The following is a 22953-nucleotide window of genomic DNA, read 5'->3' as shown; positions in this document are numbered from 1 at the left end:
CTCTTCCTTTGTTTCTTTCTTACCCTTATCTTCTATTTTAGAATTGATACAAAGTATTGGCTCCAAGGCAGAAGAGTGGAGAAGGTTAGGCAAGGGGTTAGACAAGGTGGGGGTTAAGTGACTTACCAAGAGTTACAGACAGGACATATCTGAGTGTGATTTGAATCCAGGACCCTCCATCTCTAGGCCTGGCTCTCAATCCACTGAGCCACCTAGCTGGATGCTCCCCTGCTCCTTTATTCCTTTTGATCAAGGTACAAACATTGCCTCTGTTGATTTGTGGCTAAAAGCTTTCAGAGACTATATTAGAAGCACCCAGTGCAGCCTGATGATCACAAAGATAAAGCATTTTGGAGCTGGGGGGTGCTGTGGAGGCTATCTAGTGGAGGGAGCTGAGGCTGAGAGAGGCAATATCCTGGCCTCCAAGAGCATGGACTCCCAAGTTAAGGGCCCTGGGCTATACCAGATATCTGGAGGTCAGGATGTGAACAGAGAGCAGGGACAGAAAGGAAAAAAAGGACAGAATTTAAATGATCAGGGAGTTCCCCCTTCTTATGATGTGTTTCTTAGGGGGCCTTAAATAAAGGTCTCTAAAGTGATTGATTCCTATATCTAGAGTATGTGGATATCCTTCTAAGCCCTGGTCCAGGACCCCCCCATGACACAATAACCTCCATAGGGTAGCCGGAAGCACTCGTAACCCGACAGTCTAATGCCCCTTTGCTTGATTTTAATGGAGCAACCATGGAATATTATTTCTCTTAAACCAGATGTCCCTTTCCCTCTGGAAATTACCAGGAAAAAAGTGGTCTTTCCCTGTCCCTTTGGCCGATTCTGTACATGGAAGCCACTTGCAAAACACAGCAATTTGGCTTTCCCCCACTTGGCAAAGTGGATTTGACATCTAATTTTCCCCTCCACCCGCCATTCCCAATCTCCAGTCTATTTCCAACATGTCCTCAAAGCACAAGGAGCTCCACGTGAGTATTATTTACTCATTAAGCCTTCCCCTTATTTGAAAGGACTCAACATCCCACTAGTTGTCCAATACGTGCTCTTGAAAGTCTTCTCCAACAACTTTGTAAATAGGGTGATAATTCCTCAGGAAATCATAAGGCTTGTGGCCTCTCTCTCCATCCACCATTCCAGCAGATGGATTCTACCATCTTCATCATGCCATCCCCTTGTTAGACAACATGTGGTGGGGGGATGGGGGTGGCTGGGTGGCTAGGTGGCTCAGTGGATGGAGTCAGACCAAGTGACTGGGTTCAAATCTGGCCCCAGATACTTCCTAGCTGTGTGAGCCTGAGCAAGTCACTTAACCTTCATTGCCTAACCCTTGGAACCAATAGATAGCATTAATCCTAAAATGGAAGATAAGGGTTAAAAAAAAAAACAAAAAAAACCGACTAAACAAAGAAAAAGAAAAAGGAATGACAGTCTTCCCACTGGAGGAAGGATTTAATCTTCTTTCTGTACTGCTTGCAAGAAAAATTAGGGTCAAATCCATAACTTTTATAATTTTGTAGAAGATGGGAAGGGATCTCCAGGTTTTTGATTCACCAGCATACAGAATCTGGAAAATCAATCCCTAAACCAAGAGTGAGCATTGACCACATTAAACTGGACACAAAATTGGGACTTCCATTTTGCTTCTTTGCTGAGCTAGAAGCAAAACACTGGAAATCAAACTAATGAATATTGACCAAGTGCATCTAAACTGGAGTCAAATCTGTTTCCTACCCCTAAAATGGAGTAAAAAGGAACCATGCATAATGGAAAAGGACTGGATTTTGAGTTGGAAGACCACAGATGGAATTCTAGCTCTGATACTTAGCAGATGTATTTCCTATATGACTATAGCCAAATAATTTAACCCTTTGGGACCTCTATTTCCTTCTCTGTAAAATGGGGGTTGTGGCCTAAACTCCTTCCAGCTCTACATCTTATATACCTATAATCAGATTGAACTACAGAAGTCAGGTATGGTATATGTAAAAGAACAGTAATGAGACCACTACCTTCCCTTTTCCCTCCTAGATATGCTCACGTCACTGAGTTCTTAACAACACTGCTCTCTCCAGGTTCTCCTCCTTAAGTTTCTTTTGCTACATCACCATATTTGTTCCATCACCATATTTGTTCCATCCTGCATGTATCCTAGGGCTCTCCTGGGTCCTCTTTTCCTCTCTCTGAATGTTCATGATCTTCCATGAGTTCAACTATCAATGCCATAGAGATGACTCCCAGATCTACATATCATGCCCCAACTCTTTCTCCTGAACTCCAGGCTCACATCACCAAGTGCCTGTTAAGACTTCTCATACCAAACAAACTCAATATGATTAAAACAGAACTCATTATCTTGGCTTCCAAATTCACCCCTTTCCCCAATTTTCATCACATAGTTCCAGCTTCCCAAGGCTAGGGATAAATGCCTTACTCTCTTTTGGAACTTTCACCTCTCATAATAACCCACCACTTAAACATTTTCAGAGTTTTGATAACCTCAAGGTAATATAAGGGAGGGGGGGAAAAGAAAGAAGAATGGTAGGTCCTCTCCTGGCATTACAATCTTTGTGCCCTCTTACATTGCCAAACTAGAGATGGGTCAACCATCTAGCATTCCTTATAACTTTTAAGAAATGAACACTCCTGAAATTTAAAGGTTTTTATCAACTCTCCCACGAGATTCTTTTTAGCCAGAACAATTGGCTAAAGAAGACAGAACTTACATTTCTGAAAACTCTCCCTACACTAAGATGACTTCTGTTTAGACTGCACTGGGTGATTCCTCTGGAGTTCATTTTCTCCAGCTGTAAAATGAGGAAGTGAGATTGCAAAGTGGAGAAGAGCTCAAAGTCTGATCTGCCATAGGGGTGTTGGTGGAGGCAGAAGGTGAGTAAGAACTCATGGAAATTCTCTTGTGGTAATGAAATGAAAGCTGAGTCCCCAATCCCATATTCATTCAACGTTCTTGGTTATCTGATCTAAAAGGACAAACTGGCCAGACTTTTCTGCACCACCAGACTCTGACTGCTCCTCTAACAGGTAGCTGATCTTAAGAGCTTGGTGAACATGCCTTAATTCAGCCACAACCCATCTCCCAAATTTAGCATGAGAAAGGTAACAGGAGCTGAAACCAAATCCCCAAGCTCTCTCCCAGATCATCTCTCCAACCAGTTATTTCTGGAGCATCACCGTACCCAGAACTGTGTTAGATTATGCTGAGCTGATTATGTGGTGAAGATGGAAAGGTTAAGCATACTGAAGAAAAACTATATGGACTATAGCCTATAAACAATGTAGACTGGGAATGGAAAGTATCGAAGGCAGAAGTTTTAAAAGGCACAACAAGAAAGATCTTTTTAGAGTTACCATGAGAATTTCTCATCTTGTTCCATAAACAAAGTTGTAAAGGATGTTCCCAACTAAGGTAGTTTTAAGTGTTCAAAGAGCAGATATCTCATGTCATAATGTAGCCCCTGGAGATCAGATTTTCACAGGGAGTAAGAAGAAGGGCTCTACCAATTGAGGGAAAAGGATACCTGGAGATTTCAAGTCTCATTGGGCTGGTGAAGAAACAAATTAACAAAATAACTAGCAACAGCAGTTCTTTCAAAGTCTAACTCATTGTTCCCAGAAGGAGTAGGAGAATGGCAAAGCAAGGGAATGCTACTCAGAGTGATATGGAAGCTTTATGTGCCCTGAGACCAATATGGTGGCTCTGGAGGCAAAGCAGGTATCCTGAAATATTGACTAATGGAGTTCTGAGGGGCACCACCAATGGGGTTAGCATCAATCATGATCAATGTGAAGTAGTTTCACACTCCCTTCTGTCCACAGAATTTTCAGCTCTAAGTTTTATAACAACAATGTTTTGCTGACTGGTACAAGCCAATCATAAAAATTAACTACAGTCCTGAGCTGAGATTAGATAAGACTAGGGAAGAAATTGAGGAGTTATTAAAATCTGATGGAAGAAAAGTTGAATAACCTTGGGTCATTTAAACATGTCATTTAATACAGCCTCTAGAAATTATATCTAATAATGAAAGAAAGGACACACCCCCAAATTAAGTTATACCTAAATAAAATAATTTTTAAAACTCTTTATCTTCCATCTTAGAATCAATACTGTATATTGGTTCCAAGACAAAAGAGTGATAAAGGCTAGGCAAGGGGGGGTTAAGTGACTTGCCCAGTCACATAGCTAGGAGGTGTCTGAGGCCAGTTTTGAACCCAGACCTCCCATCTCTAGGTCTTGTTCTCGATCTGCTGAGCCACCTAGATCCCAAGGGTAATTATTAAAAGCTGGTATTTCTGCCTCTGCCTGATGAAATTTCACCACATCTAGGCACCCCTAGAGATATCAGACTACTCTGGCCATCTCCTGGACATGCTACTACTGGATATATCCACCTTTTCCTCTTCTTCCAACCAGAACCCAATGTTCCAGCTGGCATTCATTCGGGGTCCCTGAATTCCTAACTTGTGAGTTTTCTACATCTAGGCATCTTCAAACCCACTCACAATGCACTTTGGCCATCTCCCTTGCTGTTAGTGTGCAGAAATTACCCCCACTCCCAATTCAAAACATACCACCAAGATAACAATGTCAAGAACAACTCATGCAAAATGTGACATTTTTCAGGAAGATAGTTTAAAGCCATAGTGACTCAGACTAGCCTTGGCCTATTAGCATTTATCCTAAACAGAATTTAACATGGCTTCCAAAAGAAAGGAGCTGAGTCAGAACATCTTATTAACCAATGTGATGTATAGAGGTAACATCAAACTATGTGGCTCCACTAGACACAGATGAAACAGTTCTTTCATCTCCTGAAATCCCTCTCTAATGATATCAAAATGTCATTCGTACTCGATAAGTATAAAAATTCTAAACTTATTGCAAGGAAAGGGAAGAGACTAAAGGCTTAAACCTGGAGGTCACAGTGAACTAATGGATCAAAGTAATACCTACGAATACCTTGGGTCTCTTTAAGACAGAACAGATTATGAATAAAGCTATTGGGACAGCTAGATGGCTCAATAGATAGAGAACCAGACTTAGAGATGGGAGATCCTGGGTTCAAATCTGCCCTTAGATACTTCTTAAGATACTTCCAAGTTTTGGAACCCTGAATAAATCACTTAACTCCCATCACCCAGTCCTTATTGCTCTTCTGCCTTGGAACTGACCCTTAGTATCAATTCTAAGGCAGAAGATAAGGGTTAAAAAAAAAAAAAGAAGAAAATCATCAAGGAGAAGACTGCAGCTGAGCATATTAAAAGCCTTACTGGTATCTTGAAATCAAAGCTATGTAAATCTTTGGAATTTTATGATGGGTCTGGAAAGCATCATAACAAAATTTAAGATGCATCACCCAAAGTCTACTATTAAAAAATGAATATTTCCACTTCTAAAAAGGAGGAAGATAAGTGAAAGGCACTCACAGAATAAGAGGAGCTTCTTTGTGTTCTGGTACCTCACGAAGACAAGATACCAGCACAAATCAGTCATAGTAAATGTACTGTCTTCTGGAAATTCTTTGGAGTAGAGCAAAAGTCCACAATTATCAAGTGAAAAAACTACAGAAATATTTTGGGAACAAGCAGACACCATGACACAAAGCAATAATAAAGGAGGATAAACAGGTATAGACTACCCAATTCATCCAATGAAACTACAAGAAGCTTACCTCTGAAGAAAGCTGACAAATTGATTGTGATGCAAGATCAGAATCAAAAAGGTCTATGGGTGACATCTGCATGGATTCAGCCCAAACTATGTTGATAAAAAAACACTGAACAAATGGCTGAATGGGGCAGATTTGTTTGTGGAAAAAGAGAGGATTATGACAGCAATTTAGGATGTCTCTGCCATTACATCCTACAGCAGGATCATCCTCAAGTAACTCAGAATAATGGACAATATGGAAATATGTTTTACATGATAATATGTGTAAAACCCAGATAAAATTGCTTACCACCTCTGGGAGAGGTGAGGGAAGGAGACAATCTGGATCTTATAACTTCCAGAAAATGTATGTGGAAAATTGTTATTACATGTTATTTGGGAAAATAAAATACCTTAGGAAAAAACCCTTACCTGCCACCTTAAAATCAATATTGTGTACTGATTCGAAGGCAGAAGAATGGTAAAGGTTAGGCAATGGAGATTAAGTGACTTGCCCACGGTCATACTTGGTCCCAGGACCTCCTATCTCCAGGCTTGCCTCTCTATCCACTAAGTCACATTATTGTCCTCTCCATGATCAATTTTATATTTTTATTTTTACCAATTACATGTAATAACAAATTTCCACACAAGTTTTCCTAAGTGATATGATTGAACTTACCTCTCTCCCTTCCCTTTCCCCCTCTCAGTGCTGGTAGGCAATTTCATCTGGGTTATGCATGTATTATCATGCAAAACATATTTCCATGTTGCTCATGTTTGTGAGTGAATAATCTTATAAAACCTAAACCCCAAAACATAAACCCAAATAAACTACTGAAAAATCATCTGCTTTCGTCTGCATTCTGATTTCAACAGTTCTTTTTCTGAAGGTGAGTAACATTCTTTGTCCTAAGTCCCTCAAAATTGTCCTGGATCACTGTACTGCTGATAATAGTTAAGTCTATCATTCCACAATACAATATCACTGTAACTAGATACAATGTTTTCCTGGTTCTGCTTATTTTACTCTGCATCAGTTCATGAAGGACTTTCCAGCTCTTTCTGAACTCTTCCCATTCATCGTTTCTTGTAACACAATAGTATTCCATCACCATCATATACCACAACTTGTTCAGCCATTCTCCAATTGATGGACATTCCTTTTAATTTCCAATCCATTGCCACCACAAAAAGAGCAGCTATAAATATTTTTGTGCCAGTAGGTCCTTTCTCCTTTTTTTTTTTCTCTCTGGGATACAGACCTAGTAGTGATATTACTGAATCAAAGGGTATGCATTATTTCATAGTCCTTTGGGCTTGGTTCCAAATTGCTCTCCAGAATGGTTGCGTCAGTTCACAACTCTACCAGCAATGCATCAGTGTCCCAATTTTGCCATATTCCCTCCAGTATTTACGACTTTCCTTTACTGTCATACTGGCCAATCTGATGAATGTGAGGAGGTACTTCAGAGTTGCCTTAATTTGTATTTCTCCAAGAATGATTTAGAACATTTTTTTCATAGGATTATTGATAGCTTTGATTTCTTCTTCTGAAAACTGCTTATTCATATCCTCTGACCATTTGTCAATTGAGGAAAACCTTGTATTCTTATAAATTTGATTTAGTTCTTTGTATGTTTGAGAAATGAGACCTTTGTCAGGGTATTTGTTATAAATTTTTTTCTCAGTTTATTGTTTCCCTCCTAATCTTGTTTACATTGGTTTTATCTGTATAAAACCTTTTAAATTTAATATAATCAAAATTATTCATTTTGTATCTTATAATGTTCTCTATCTCTTATTTGGTCACAAATTCTTCTCCATAGATCTGATAGGAAAACTATTCTATGTTCCCCTAATTTACTTATATTACCTTTTATGTCTAAGTCATATATCTATTTTGACCGTATCTTAGTATAGGGTATGAGATATTGATCTAAATCCAATTTTTGTCATACTGCCTTCTAATTTTCCCAACAGTTTTTGTCAAATAGTGAGTTCTTATCCCAAAATATGGGATCTTTGGGTTTATCAAACACTAAATTGTTGAGGTGATTTATCCCTAATCTATTCCATTAATCACCATCCTATTTCTTAGCCAGGGTTTTGATGATTACTGCTTTAGAGTAGTTTAAGATCTGATAGTGCTAAGTCACCTTCCTACACATTTTTTTGTTAGTTCCCTTCATATTCTTGACCTTTTGTTCTTCCAGATGAATTCTGGTATTATTTTTTCTAGATTCATAAAATAGTTTTTGAAAGCTTGATAGGTATGGCACTGACTAAGTAAATTAATTTAGGAAGGATTGGCATTTTTATTATATTAGCTCAACCTACTCATGAACAACTAATGTTTTTCCAATTATTTAGATCTAACTTTGCAATGATCAGTTTTTAAAAATTATTCTGACCTCAGTCAACAACTAAATATACATAACAGAAGGGGGAAAAGGGAGATTGCACAGAAAATTACAAACCTCCACCATGTACAAGCCGGATCAATGTAAATTATGCAAGGAAATGGTGGAGCCTGCAGATCATGGAAAGTTTAGGATCTATTAAATACTTAAGAAAAGTTGTCCTGGTAGCTAGAATTATACATCAAAATCTCACTATATTTCATGGACTAACAGATGAAAAAATCCCAATCCTACAAACCCAGACCTCAAACATCAGCTAGAGGTACCAGTAAAACAATAAACCAACATAACCATCATCAAAGACTAAACTCTTGCCTAGAATCTCCTGAACATCACACTGATACATAAAAACTTAAGAACAGTATTTTTTAATAGATGATACAATCCTAAATATCCATAATCTCTAAGTTCAATGGAATAAAAAAGTTATCAAAATACAGAGACCTGCCCCCCCCCAAAAATGGCCCCTCAGTGCCTCCCCCTCAATCTACTTTACCTATTTAGACACCTCCTGTATGTTATTATTTAGTCACTTCCTATTTATGCTGTATACCTTCAATATTGTGCATTGGTTCCAAGACAGAAGAGTGGTAAGGGCTAGGCATTGTGAGTTAAATGACTTGCCCAGGCTCATACAGTTAGCAAGTATCTGAAATTTGAACCTAGGACCTCCTATCTCCAGGTGTGGTTCTCAATCCAATGAGCTACCTAGCTACTCCCTGCTAGATAGATTTTTCTAAGTGCTTGCCATCTATCCTATTAAAATGGAAGCTTCTTAGGAACAGAGATCATTTTGTTCTTTGCTCTCTTGTATTCTTCTCAGAGCTGGCCATTGAGCAGAACAATAAACACCTGTTGATTCAAATATAAAAATCGTTTACTTTATCCTCAGTGAATATAAGGGAATGATATCAAAAGAGTAACTTGACCAGGACCATTTCTATTGGAATCCTGTTTTAAAAATAAAGAGAAAAAGAGAGAGAAGCCTGAGATAATAAATAATAACAATAATAAGGAGAAAGGAAGGGTCTGGAATTGCATTCTCAGTGCTTCTTGAAAAGGAAATTCTTTCTACAAAGGCTGGTCAGAACCTTCTTTGCAACTAACAGTCCTAGAGACTTTCTGTAGCACTGAGATTATGTGACTCTCCCCCCCTAGGTTGAAGGGGTGCTTTGGACCCACATCTTTTTGGTTTTGAGGCCACCTCTAACACGAGACAGGCCATGCTGCCAATCTAACAGCAATAAGTCATCGACTGGCATTCCCTTTGGCAACAGTAGTAAATTTTATGCAAGATCCTTGCAGGAAGGTGGAGAGATCTAGCCAAATCTGGTGATGGAGCCTGGACCAGTGGAAAGGACACTCTTTGGAGTCAGAAGACAGGAGTTCAAACAACCCTTCCATGAACTATCTGGGTCATCCTGGGCAAGTAACTTGACCTCTTTTGGTCTCAGTCACTTATCTATAAAAGGAGAGGGTTGGACTAATTGATTTCCAAGGTCCCTGTCAGCTCCAAATCCAGGACCCTGTGAACTGGTCCTCTGGCAGAGCTAAAGTATCCAGACAGCTAAAGTTTTTTTCCTATACGTGCCCTTTTAACATTTAGGAATGGGCATCTTCCTAAAATAGAACATAGGGGGCAGGTAGGTGGATTGAGAGCCAGGTTCGGAGAAGAGGTCCTGGATTCAAATTTGACCTTAGATACTTCCTACCTGGGTGATCCTGAGCAAGTCATTAAGACCAGAAGGTAAGGGTTTAAAAAAAAATAAAAAAGATCATTACCTTTCCTTCCTGATTATGCCAACACCATTGAACTGAATTTCCTATTTTCCCCAGGACTCAAGGTCTTCAAGAATATCAATGATCACACAGTGATGCTCTTAGGGTCCTACTGTGAGCCCAAAGCCTCTTCCTCTCTACAGCAGACACAAAAGCTCATTGGATGTCTTCTGAGTGCCTACAACTTCTTTCCAGTTCTTCTCTTTGTTCTTAGGCATGGTTCTGCCTACCCCAGCCCATCTCCTGTTCACCTGCTATTTCTCATCTGCTTGACAGGCAGGGAGATGCATTTCTTAGGACCTGACAGATAGAGAATCTAAAGATGCTCCTAAAGAGGGAGGTGCTGGAGGTCTCACCCTGTAGCCTGTCCCAGCTGGCTCTCAAGCACAGTTCTTGGGGTCTCCTGAAGGATAGGTGCACCCAATCTTATTTGATCCTTGCAACAAGCCTGGGAAGCAGGCAGTCACAGGCATCGCTATCCCTATTTCAGGAGGGCTTGGAGATCTCAGTTGAATTGTGTCTGTTATAATCTCCCCCTTATTATGACCACCTTGCAATTCTCACCTCCGTATTTCATTATTATTTTTTAAAATACTTACTCCTTCTGTCTTAGAATTAATACTGTGTATTGGCTCCAAGGCAGAAGAGCAGTAAGGGCTAGTCAATGGGGGTTTAGAGACTTGCCCAGGGTCACACAGCTAGGAAGTGTCTGAGATCAAATCTGAACCCAGGACCTTTCATCGCTAGATCTGGTTCTCTATCCATTGAGCCACCCAGCTGCCCCCTCTCTCATACCCTTATAATGCATTATTCTATATCAAAGCATCTACAGACATGCTTCCTCCTCCATAGGAATGACAGACTGAGAGCTTCCAGAGGGGTCTGCCCTTTCTCCAGTGCTATGTATGCAGCAGGTACTTAACAACATGCGGCACATGAGGGCTTGGAGCCAGGCCTTTGCTGACTTGAAGTTTAAGAGTCTTTTCCTTATGTAAGGCAGTCAAGGTAGTCAAATGCTTTGTGGTCTTGGGGATGTTTATTTGGCCCTCCCCAAAGGTTTTGTGGCTGCCTTTCTAGTTCTTTGCTGTGTTTTAGAGACAAGACATCGCTCAGTAGCTCAATGTTATAGCTGCAGGTTGGTGGCAAAAGGGCTAGATTTGGAGCTCCTCTCAGTTTTGAGATCGAATTCTGCCTCAAACATCCACTGGCTATGTGACCCTGGGCAAGTCACTCATCTAGTTGTAAGGATCAAATCAGGTAACCTCTATAGCACTATTATTGTTATTAGTCATATGCTTTTCTAAATGAAAGAACTTATTTACTTTCTAATATTTTATTTTCTCTCAATTATATGAAAAAACAATTTTGAATCTTTTTTGTTTTTTGAGTTTGAGTCAAACTGTCACTCTCCCTTTCCTCCCTTGATACAGATTTTACAGGTATACTAGTGTAAAACATCTTCATGAAAGAAGAATTAAAAGGAACAAAAGAAGCTGGAAATATGCTCCACACTTCTCCACTCCCATTAAAATCTGATTAGAGGTAAAATATATTCATTATGACGACTGTTTCCACAAGTAGCTGTGAAGCTGTCCTTGTACGGCAGCCTGAGGGGCAGCGTGGTGTGGTGTGGTGTGGTGTGGTGTGGAGAGCTGGCTTCCCTGGATACCAGCCCTGCCACGTCCTGGCTCTGTGGCCCCGGACAAGGCATTTAAGCTTTCTCAGTGCTCCGGGAACCCCTCAAAGACCCTCAATTTCAGAATAGGGGCCACTCCACGCTGGGAGAAGGAACTTCTTAAGCCTGTGAAAGCCCAGAGCCAATTCAATCCTGCTACTTCCTCCGCCAGCGGATGGACTCTGCTCTTGGACTGGGGCCAGATGGGCAGCTCTGGAGAACTCTGGTCGCTAGGACGCACCTGCATGGCTTTGGGCAAACCACAAGGGCCTTCCTGTTTTGCATGCCAAGCTAAAACACCAGGCTTATGACAGCAATCCCCAAGGATACCGCACAACTGCAGGAGAGCAACAGCAATGACAAATGATGCAGAAAGAAAGTAACTAGAGAGTGCCAAGTGCACATGGGTGCTTATTGCTCGACCCTTCAAATCCTGTCAACGGAATGTGTAGGATTCCCAGGCAAGGCTGGGCATGACTGGCAGGGCCATCGTCATCCTTGGTTGGGAGGAGGGACTTTCAGATAGGTGGTTGCATGACACAAACCTATTTCCACCCTCTGAGACAGTCTCCAGCTGGGGTGAATCTTCCCAAAGTAGCCTTTACTCATGGGCAAGAAGGCTACAACTGGACTCTAGAGGAACACATGAGGGCAATTCCTAAACTTTTTGTTTCTTAAATCCTTTCCTTCCGTCTTAGACTCAATAGTTCCAAGGCAGAAGAATGATGAGGGCTGGGCAGTTGCAGTTAAATGACTTGCCCAGGTTGACATTGCTGGGAGGTGTCTGATGCCCAATTTGAATCCAGGACTCCCAGTCTCTAGGCCTGGTTCTTTATCCACTGAGTCACCCAGTTGCCCTGAATTTCTAAACTGTGAAGGAACTGCCCCATGTTACTTAAGGCCAAGATCCCAAAGTTTTGGATTCCCATTGCTCCTGGTGTGGGGGAGAAGGGTTTAAATAGTTTGTTCATTTTTTGTTTCTAGATCATTTACCATCCATTCAGGATTATTTTAATCCCAGCAGTTTAATTCCTTTCTCTGTTTAGCTGTTAATGCTGTTATAAAACATTTAGTTCTATAAGCTTCCCTGTTTCTTTTTTGTTTGGGGTTTGGGGTTGGAGGGGAGGGCACATGATTTTTTGTTTGTTTGTTTTTTGGTCACTGAAATGCTAAGAGTGGAATGTTATTAATACATTTCAGTTTAGTTCTGTAATGTCATATATATATTTAATTAAAAGATGGCCTGGAAACTTTTCCTTGTGAATAGGAAAAGAAAGAGCACAAGTATGGGGGAAAAAAAGCAAGGTGGAAATGGATGACTCCAGAAATGACTGTGGGGAGAGCTAGGCGGTTCAGTGGATTGAAAGCCAGGCCTAGAGTCAGAAGATCCTGGGTTCAAATGTGGCCTCCAACATAGCTGTGTGACCCTGAACAAGTCACTTAACCTCCACTGCCTAGCCCTTACCTTCTTCTGCTTTGGAACTAATACTCAGTTTGGAGTCAAAGCCAGAAGGTAAGGAGTTTAAAAAAAAAGACAGTGAATGAAGTTAATGAGAGAAAGAAGAATGAGGAAACACCCTGTTACCTCAGGTCACAAGACTATCTACGATAAGATACTGAAGCAGATCTGAGGGCTTAACATTCCCTACTTTCTAGTAATTGTATTCAGTGTCTGACAAACATCAACCTGGAAATGTCAGCCTAGCTTTGCTCTGTGAACACAGGGATGGAATGATAGTGTAATCATTGCCTTGAATGAGATCCCAGTGGCCAGTGGCGTCCAGTAAGCTGAAAGATAATGAGCCTATCAGGTCCTGGCATAATTCATGAAGCGCCCAGCCCAGGTCACTCCTCTGGAAAGAAAAGATCAGAGCCCAGAAAGGGTGAACTTCAGTCCTAGGCTCAATCAGAAGTGACACAGAGCCCCATTCTAGAACTGATGAGAACAGATGGCCACTTTGAGCACCACCAGGAAGGGGCCCTCCTGTAGCAGCTCAGCCTGCTCCTGGAGGGAATCCACCTGGCTGTACCTTGGCCCCACTGCTCCCGACTCCAGGGCTGGGCAGAACAGGGCCCAGAGTCCAGGGATTTGTCACCTTATATAGGTCCTTGTCACCCCTGGCCTACCTCTTTGTGCCAGTCTCCTATCTGGACTTCCTGTCTCAGTCTCCCTACTCCAGCACAGTCTCTAGATATTGATGTCAAAATCATTTTCCTTAAACACTAATCTGTAACTTCTCTAACACCTCTGGCTCCCAGGATAAAATCTAAACTCCTGTTTAGCTCTCCCACCCCCCCTCCCTTAAAATAAAGAAAAAGCCTTTTCATTTCAGTCTAAGTATTCAGAATGATAAGTGATAGGTCATTGGGAATAAGTGACTTGCCCAGGGTCACACAGTGAGGACATGTCTGAGGCTAGATTTGAACCCAGGACCTCCTGGGTTTCTATTCACTGAGCCACTTCCACTGCTCCTGTTTAGTTTTTAAAACTCTACACAACTTGCCTGCAGCCTAGTTTCCCCACTTTACTAGACATCATTCGCCCTAATACACTCTAAAGATTCAGACCAACTAACTTTCTTTTTTTCTCTGTTCTTCACACAGGACACTCCATCTCTAGTATTCAATTCTTTGTACTGGCCATTTCCTCTGCCTGGAACCCATGCCCTCTTCTCCTCTGACTCATAGAATCCTTCTCAACTGGGGTTAAGTGACTTGTTCAATGTCATTCAGCTATGAAGTATCTGAGGCCAAATTTGAGCGCAGGACCTTCAGAATGCAGACCTGGTGCTCCTCTTGATTTATATTCCTTCCTTTTACATTTGTGTTGTATAGATGTATATATATATGTATTTGTTGTCTCCCCCATCAAAACAGAAGTTCCCTGTGCCTCGTATTGTCAGCACAGAGCCCAGCACATACCCCTATTAATAAATGCTCACTGGTTCGCTGATTGATCATGTCCCCCGTCCCCCCCCAAGTCTTCTCTTCTTAAAATTAAGTGTGGGGTAGGTAGGTGGCTCAGTGGATCAAGAGCCAGGCCTGGGGATAGGAAGTCCTGGGTTCAAAACTGGCCTCAAATACTTCCTAGCAGCATGATCCTGGGTAAATCATTTAACCCTCACTTTGGAACCAATACACAATATTAATGCTAAGATTTTGGAAGATAAGGGATTTAAAACAACCAAACTAAGCACCCTTCGCTTACCAACGGACCCCCACATGCCAGGCGCCCATGGATCACCCCCTTAAGTCTAATGGATTGTCTTCCTTCAAATTAGGTGTTCTGGCTTTTCTTTCCCTCAAAGATAACATTCTTGTCACTTCAAAACTGAACCCTCAACTGGGAGGTTTTCTGTCTAAAGTCTGATCGCTTTCAAAAGATGCAGGAGACAAACCATATTTAAAGTAAAAAAAAAAGTAAGTAAAAAAGTAAAAAAAAAGGCCTACTGGTGGTCAACAAGCCACACCAGCCCCTACAGAAGGATGCCTGGCCTTCAGAGGAGCAGGATTGGTGAAGTTAGGAAGCTGTCTGTGGCCTCGGGGCAGCCCTTGGTCCCAGCAACCTCCCCGGCTTGGGCAGACCCGCCTAAGAGCCATCCTTTCTCCCTCCTACCTCACTGTGGACGTTCCAGCTGTCCACGGTGACGTTGAAGAGGGCTTTAAGGGCCTCGATGGCACAATCTGTCTCCTGGGGGGACAGGGGTGGCCCGTTATGGTCGATGGCGGCTTCGTACTCATCAGCCCACTTGATACTGAAGGCGCTCTCCAGGGCCTGGGTGAGCAAGGGCAGCCCTTGGAGCTCATAGCGGAGCTGGGACCTGATATCGGTCTGCAGGAGGGACAGGAGGAAGAGGAGACGCAGGTCGAAGCACTTAATGTCGCTGATGACCTGCTGGTCCTTGCATTTCCGCAGCAAGTTACACAGCATGGCAGCCAGGTTGAGCTCCAGGCTGAGCTTCTGGGCCATCTGGCTGTTGAACACTATGTTACACAGGCATTTCAGGGACTCCACGATGACCGGGAAATCCGCCACATCCTCCAGAATGTCCTCCGAATTATCCAGCTTGGCCAGCCGGATCAGCATCTGCATGTTCTCCTTGGTGGTGACAGGAACCAGAATCTTTTTGTCACGGGAAAGGATGCGGAGGGCTTCCAGGCAGGTAACTTGGCAGGAGGTTGTGATGTCTTTCTCAAGGACCTTAAAGATCCCTTCGCACAGTTTCTGAAAAGACAAGGGAGAAAAAACAAAAATAAAGCCAGGATTTCAGAGAAAGAATTTCCGAACAGAATTTTCATTTGCTGGAGTTAAAATCAGCAGCAAAGGCTTGTACTGTCACAGTTCCTCGTCACAAACTTGCTTTCAATTTATTTCAGATCTCTCAAACTCTCTTGGAAAACAAACAAACAAAAAACCCTTACTGTATGTCTTAGAATTAATATCACATATCAGTTCTAAGACAGAAGAGAGGCAAGGAGGCAATTGGGGTTAAGTAATTTGCTTTGGATCACACAGCTAAGAAATGTTTGAGACTAGCCTTGAAACCAGAATCTCCTGACTCTAAAGCCTGGATCTCTATTCACTGAGCCACCTAGCTCCTCCACAGACCCATTTCTCTTGATTTTATCTGTGGAAAGTTAATATTAATCTGAACCCCTTTTTTGACACTCCAAGACAACTTTTGGATTTTAAAGGGGAAAAAAAGTTTGATCTGAAGAATGAAGCCACAAAAAACAGGATGGAAAAAGTGCTTTGTTTATCTGTGAACAAGTTTCTTGGGTGTTAAAAGAACTGAATGAACTAGGCAGAGTGAGGTGGAGGAAAACACATGTGCCATACAGCCACTCTCAACTTCCCATGGTGGGTGCAAACTCCTGGCCTCCAGAAGACCCACCTGTGATCCGGCCTGAGGTCAGAGTCCTCCAATGAAAGAGGCTCCCTTGGGAAAGGGACATCACAAAGAATATACACTGGCAGAGGGAAGAGGAAATTGCTCTTTCCTTGGAATAGAGAACTGAGGAGGCCTATGGTCTGGAGGCTCAGGAGTGGCCAGCCATAGGTGACTGGCACCTTTTCTTTCTGTGCCCTGCTTTTTATTATTTAATAAATTATCACAATTTAAGATTCAGTCTTAACATATTCCTGGGTGAACACTTCAGAAGGGAGGTTGAAGACTGAGGGAGAATGGGTGATGAGGGAAAACTGGGAGAGGGAAACCAGAAAGGAAGAAAGACTCAGAGCTTAAGGACTCAAGAACCTGAGCTCCGGCATGCATGCTCCTCTGATGGTGGTAAGAGAGAGCAACACAATGAAGACTGGGAGACCAGAGAATAGTAGTCCTTACAGCAATTAGGCTCTGGTGGTCAAGAGCTTCCTGAGTAGGGGCTTACAAAAAGGAAGGGGGAAGGACAGAGGTGGCCTGACCAGTCAGGAGATCTTCACGAGAAGCTCCCTGAGGATCCTGAAACAATAGAGATAGCTATCACCCAAATCAAGTAAGCACTGGAACTCCTTTGATACAGATGTTAAGTGATCGGTATTAGCAAAACAAAGGAGCTGAGAAATGTGGCCAGTCTTCCCCAGAGTGTAGCCTCAGGAGTGGGTTAGGAATGTGACATGGTTAAGGTTACAGAACCCGCTCATTAGAAATGAGCCAGCTTTTTGAGTACCCCCAAAGTATCATCAAGATGAGTATCTGCCTGGACTCCAACAGTTTCCAGAGAATTTGATGCTAACAAACCAAGAAGGACAATTACGCGCAGAGCAAGTTCATTTAGAGTAGATGGGCTCAGGGGAGGACAGTCCCCTGCTATTCTCCCAAACCTCCCCAGTAGAGATGGCGGATCATGAGTGAGAAATGAATTTCTACACCCAAACGGGCCTCATGTGACATTGTATCAATGAAAGCTGCTTCCAAATAAAGCTGTTAATACATGAGAACCAATGCCGACCTCAACACTGGGACACAGTTTCATCTTCTGCCACGTTTCCATGGGCCAATAACAATAATCAGGTTGGGGAAGGCTGTAGAGGGATTTTAGAAGCCATCGAGGTCAACGTCTTCACTTGACAGAGGAGGAAAAGGGGGTCCCTGGAGGTGAGGTGACTTCTCTCTTGAAAGTCACACAGGCAGTAAGCATTTGAACCTAGGGCTTCTCATCCCAGAGGCAGTGCTCCACACATTAATAAAGGGAGGAGGAGGATTCTTAACCGTATGAAAAAACTTCCAGAATTGAAGGTTGCAGAAGCCCTCCGAGACCAATTAGTCCAGTTCCTTCAGTCTTACAAAGGAGAAATATGGGCCTCACAGGTAACAGAGAATCTTTTACATTAGAGGCATTTAAAAAAAATCTGTAGTCTACTTTAGCCTGAAGGAAGCTCGGGAGTCCTTTTCCTCTCTGCATAGTAGAAAATCATCATCTTTACTGACTAGAGCTATAGAAATGAAAATCGGTGTCTACTTAACAGCTCATCTATCTTTCTCTCCTCTCCAAGTTAAAAACATTTCGGGCACTGCGTCCTTGTCCCTGGCTCTCCCCCCACCCTCTTCCCTACCAGTCTCAGACTGGAGAAGCAAAGGCAGGAACCTGACTGAGGATGGCAAGGCTCTCGAACAGAATGAAGATACCAGAAAGAGATCAGAGAATCTTCATGACACCCACAAAAGTGACTGTCAAGGCCAGCCCGGTCTCTGAGCTTTCACTTAGGAGGTTACCCAGCAACCAAAGGCAAGAGGTCAGACTGTCTCCAAGCAGCCACTAAGCACTGCTCTTACTTTACCATGCACTCTCCCAGAACTTAGAAAGGATCCCAAAGGCTGGGACCAGAAGAGGAAGAAAACTGGGCAGAACCCCTCCCCAAGGTTCAGAGCAGAGGCTCCTGACTGTAGTAAGAGCTACCCTGCTGGCCCCCTGCTGATTCACCCCAAGTTAGGACTGCTGAGTACTGACATCTATGATGGAGGCAGTCCACTCCCGGTGTGGGAGGAAATGAGCAAGAGAGGTTTCTTCAGGGGAGGTGGGTGGCTTCTGGCTAGCATTGCTTTCCTAAAGCCTGTACCTGCTGTCAACGTGGAAATCTAGAAATCCCCAGTTTATTTAGTTGGGAGGTAGAAACCCCAGGTTTTGACCTCCTGATAGGAGTTTCCCCCTGAGGGAAGGTCCCTCTTCACCAGACAATGGACATCCATTTCAGGTGGGAGATAAACCCAATCTTAAGTCAAGGGACTCTTTGTCCCCAGAAGCCTTTCCCAGTAGATCACACCCTCCCCTTCTGAGGAGAGAATGATGTGCAATCTACTGAGCCAAAGAGTCACTTGACTTCAGATTGGGTTTAGGTCAAACAAAATTCTGCAACTGTTATCTCATTTGTTTCTTACAACAACCCTGGGAGTGGGTGCTGATGTAGTGGGGTGTTAGAGGTGTAGCCCCCAGGGGGGTATCGGAAGGATACCCTTTGCAAGAACGCAAGACTCCAAAACTTAGCTTAAAAGTAAAAATAAACATTTATTAATTTAGAAAGTAATGTTGAATCTGGCCAAGAGGATAGCAAGGTGGAACAGCAAGATGAAAGGCTGCTCCTTGGGAGGACAGCATAGAAGGAAAAGCAGCTCCCTCCCCCCCCCCCCCCCCCCAAGCCGGCAATTCAGGGGATTTTATATTCTTTTTTAACTGTGAGGGCTTTCTGCAGCCAGGGGTTGGGTGGGGTGTGGAGGTTTGCCTGAAGGCATGGGGGTGGTTCTGGAGATTTGGAGGGCAGATGAATGAGGTGTCTCCTTGCCCATCTCAAATCAATGTGACTATCAAAGGAGGGTAATCCTCAAGGTCAGATAGTTTGGGGTTGGAAGTCAGGAGGGAGGGCATAAGGGAACAAAGGAATTTCCCTGATAATAGTTGGCCAGTTTCTGGGAGTTGCCCAAACCACCATTATTATCCCAATTTAAAGATGAGGAAACTAAAGCAAAAGGAGGTTAAGTGACATGTCCAGGGTCATAGAGCTAGGAGGTGTCTGGGATTGGATTTGACCTCAGATTTTCAAGTCTCCAGGCTTAGTGGTCTAACCAGGCCAGACTCTGCAGGTGATCCATGAAATCTGATCAACTAGATGGAGAACTCTGGCCTCTAGGAGAATGTTCCAAGCTTTGGGTCAGAAGTCAGACTTCTGAAGGTGGCCTACCAGTACCAGATCTAAAACTGTACTATAAAGCAGTGGTCATCAAAACAATATGGAACTGGCTAAAAGACAGAAGGGAGGATCAATGGAATAGACTTGGGGTAAATGACTCCAACAAGACAGTCTATGATAAGCGCAAAGATCCCAGTTTGGGGGACCAAAACCCACTATTTGACAGAAACTGCTGGGAAAATTGGAAAACAATATGGGAGAGATAAGGTTTAGATCAACATCTCACACCCTACACCAAGATAAACTGAGAATGGGTGAATGACCTGAATATAAAGAAGGAAACTATAAGCAAATTAGGTGAACACAGAATAGTATACTTGTCAGATCTTTGGGAAAGGAAAGACTTTAAAACCAAGGAAGAGCTAGAAAAAAATCACAAAATTTAAAACCAATAATTTTGATTACATAAAATTAAAAAGTTTTTGTACAAACAAAATTAATACATCCAAAATTAGAAGGGAAGTAACAAATTGGGAAACAATCTTCATTACAAAAACCTCTGACAAAGGTCTAATTACTCAAGTTTATAAAGAGCTAAACCAGTTGTACAAAAAAATCAAGTCATTCTCCAATTGAAAAATGGGCAAGGGACATGAATAGGCAATTTTCAGTTAAAGAAATCAAAACTATTAATAAGCACATGTAGAAGTGTTCTAAATGGCTGAACACACTGGGGTCTTGGAATCTGGTACAACACTATCGTGCTATAGGGAAGGACCAAAGTGAGAGTTTCCAAGAACACTTGCTTACATGAACTGATGAAAAGAGAAGCAAGCAGAACCAGGAGAATAAATTATAAAATAATAAACACCCTGCGATGCAGGCAACTATGAAAAACCTGAAAACTCTGATCAACACCATGCTCAGCCATGATGCCAGAGCACTGTGGATGAAATGTCCTGGTAGGAGACTATAACCTCATGGGGCAGATTGAGACACACATCTGGAGGCAGAGCCAATGTGGAAATTCAGTTTTGCTTAACTACGCATTCTTGTTATAAGGATTTGTTTTCTCCAATTGGGGTTAGAGCCAGGAGCTAAGGGGAAAAAGTCTGGGGAAAAAAAAGAAAGAAAGACTGCAATTTGTCATTGCAAACAATATTTCTATTTACATAAGAGCTTTACACCCACTATCTCATTTGAGTCTCACAACAACCTTACTGAGGCAGGTTCTACAGGTATTATTTCCATCACATAGAAAAGGAAACGGAGGTTTAGCAAGGCAGAGTAATTAATTAAAAAACAACAACAACAACCTAGAAGCAGGATTTGAAGCCAGGTCTCTTCAGTCTCCAAGGCTAGCCCTCACTGCACTCTTCCAAACCACTGCTCTGGATACCAGACATATAATTACATCCTTATCTAAATGTTACTCATTCTAAGGCTCTCAGCCATCAGTAAATAAACACGAAAAGCTTCCTGAGCAGTCCAAAGAGATGTCCCGAAGTCCTTTCACTGAAGCTCTCCATGCACAGAGCCTATTTGTTCTTATTACACACAACTCTACCCAACTTGGTCATGTGGCTTTCTAGAGCCCTACAGATCCAAGCAGGCATCTGGAGATGAACTTTTAGAGTTACAAGGCCCACAATGACAGCTGATAGTCACAGGTGACACCACTGAGGAGAAGCCTGGAAATCATCAAAAAACAACCCAAGAGCCTAAAAAAAACTGCAGCCTGGTTCCATGAAGTATTATTATTTTTAAATGCTAAGAGTCATCCATGAAGCATGGTGGGAGAACATACAGTGGAGGAGGGTGCAGGGCTTATGGTAACAAATTTTGCAAGTTTCTCAGTCCATAAAGCCTTTCCCCTTCTGGTCCTTTTCCCCTCCACCTTAACTTTACAGGGCCAAGTGCATTAATGACAGTGGATTCAACAGTAGTTCGGAGGCCTCAGGAATCTGCCCATATTCCTTCTTTTTTCATTCACATCCCAAACCCTAAGAAAATCTCAGATCTGGGAAGACCTGACAGTTGATTCTGGCTCTGGACTGGGAAGGCCCCTTCCAAGAGCTTTGAGGGATAAATGCCTCCTCCTCATTTGGGGTCAGTTAGTGTCTGGGGAAAGAGTCCTCTCCATACTTCTTCCTACCCCAAGCCCTGACTGTATTTCAGCACAGTGAGAGAAAGCATTCAGGAATGCTCAGCACCAAAGAGAGCAATTGTGGTGTTGATCATAACCTCATGTCATTAAAGATTAAATTATGCCAGGTTAAACAAACAAATATAAAATATACAAATAAATGTATATATAAAATGTATAAATGTGAAATATTTCATATCAAATACATTTATAAAATAAATATATAAAACTATAGACAGAAATATTTATATGTAAATAATTTATTTGTAGGAATAGATTTGTATGTGACTATATTTATAAAAAATATAAATGTATTTACAAATATGTACTTATAGATAAATAAAGGTTAAATTATATCTCTCATCTATTTAGAACTCTACTAAAAGGCTGCTCTGAAGTTTTCTCTGTGGAGACAACCCTGAATTCCCTAAAGCTGGATCAGACACCAGGCACAAGAGGCTGCAAACACAAGCTTAGTCACATTTTTAAACTCCAGAGGTTACAGTCTAAGAAGCAGTGGAATAAAAGCTGGCCAATGAACAAAGAATTGTTTTGATCAGAACTCCCTAGTTCTAGTTCCCACCTCCTGCCAGGCAGTCTAGTTCTAGACCTGGACTAGTCTTTACATCTAGCCCAACAGCTAGCTCTACACTACTCTCTGGCCATTTTCTTTTTTTAAAGCCTTACTTTCTATCTTAGAATTGATAATAATTATTAGTTCCAAGGCAGAGGAAGAAGCCACAGGTATCTGCAAAGTTAAGGTCTAAGTAACAACCCAAAGGTTCTGGTTAAATGAAGTGTTCCTAGGAAGTGGCAGCAGAATCTGACTACCTCTCCATATACTGCTTGTTGGTATGGCAACATCTCATGCCAGATAATTGGAGTTTTGATAAGACATATAATAGCACAATTCATCTTCTAGGAGGTCTGTAAGTCTGAAGATGGATAGCTCTCTATCAAGGGCAACACTATGTTGGTGGCCTGTTTTCCTCGTTCAAATAAGCCCACTGGGTAAGACTCATTGTCTATTTTTATGTTCTAGATCACAGGTGCACCTTGAATGTTTTAATTAGCTGAGATTCTTCCCCCCTCACTTTATTATTAGTCTCAGTGGTCCTAGGAGAT

The 22953-nt window shown here is 42.1% G+C and overlaps 1 protein-coding gene across 3 annotated transcripts in view; it reads right to left on the bottom strand.

Annotated features, from left to right (window-relative positions):
- RIC8B (RIC8 guanine nucleotide exchange factor B) overlaps positions 1–22953 on the bottom strand; it is a 91959-nt gene that overhangs the window by 38631 nt on the left and 30375 nt on the right. For all 3 annotated transcript variants that reach the window (XM_007503366.3, XM_007503364.3, XM_007503365.3), the window contains exon 3: positions 15174–15782. In XM_007503366.3, the coding sequence (XP_007503428.1) occupies positions 15174–15782 (609 nt within the window). The remainder of the gene's footprint in view (positions 1–15173; positions 15783–22953) is intronic.

This window comes from Monodelphis domestica, chromosome 5 (assembly GCF_027887165.1).
Source record: "Monodelphis domestica isolate mMonDom1 chromosome 5, mMonDom1.pri, whole genome shotgun sequence".
Classification (NCBI taxonomy): Eukaryota; Metazoa; Chordata; class Mammalia; order Didelphimorphia; family Didelphidae; genus Monodelphis; species Monodelphis domestica.
This window is presented reverse-complemented; position numbering and strand designations above follow the sequence as displayed.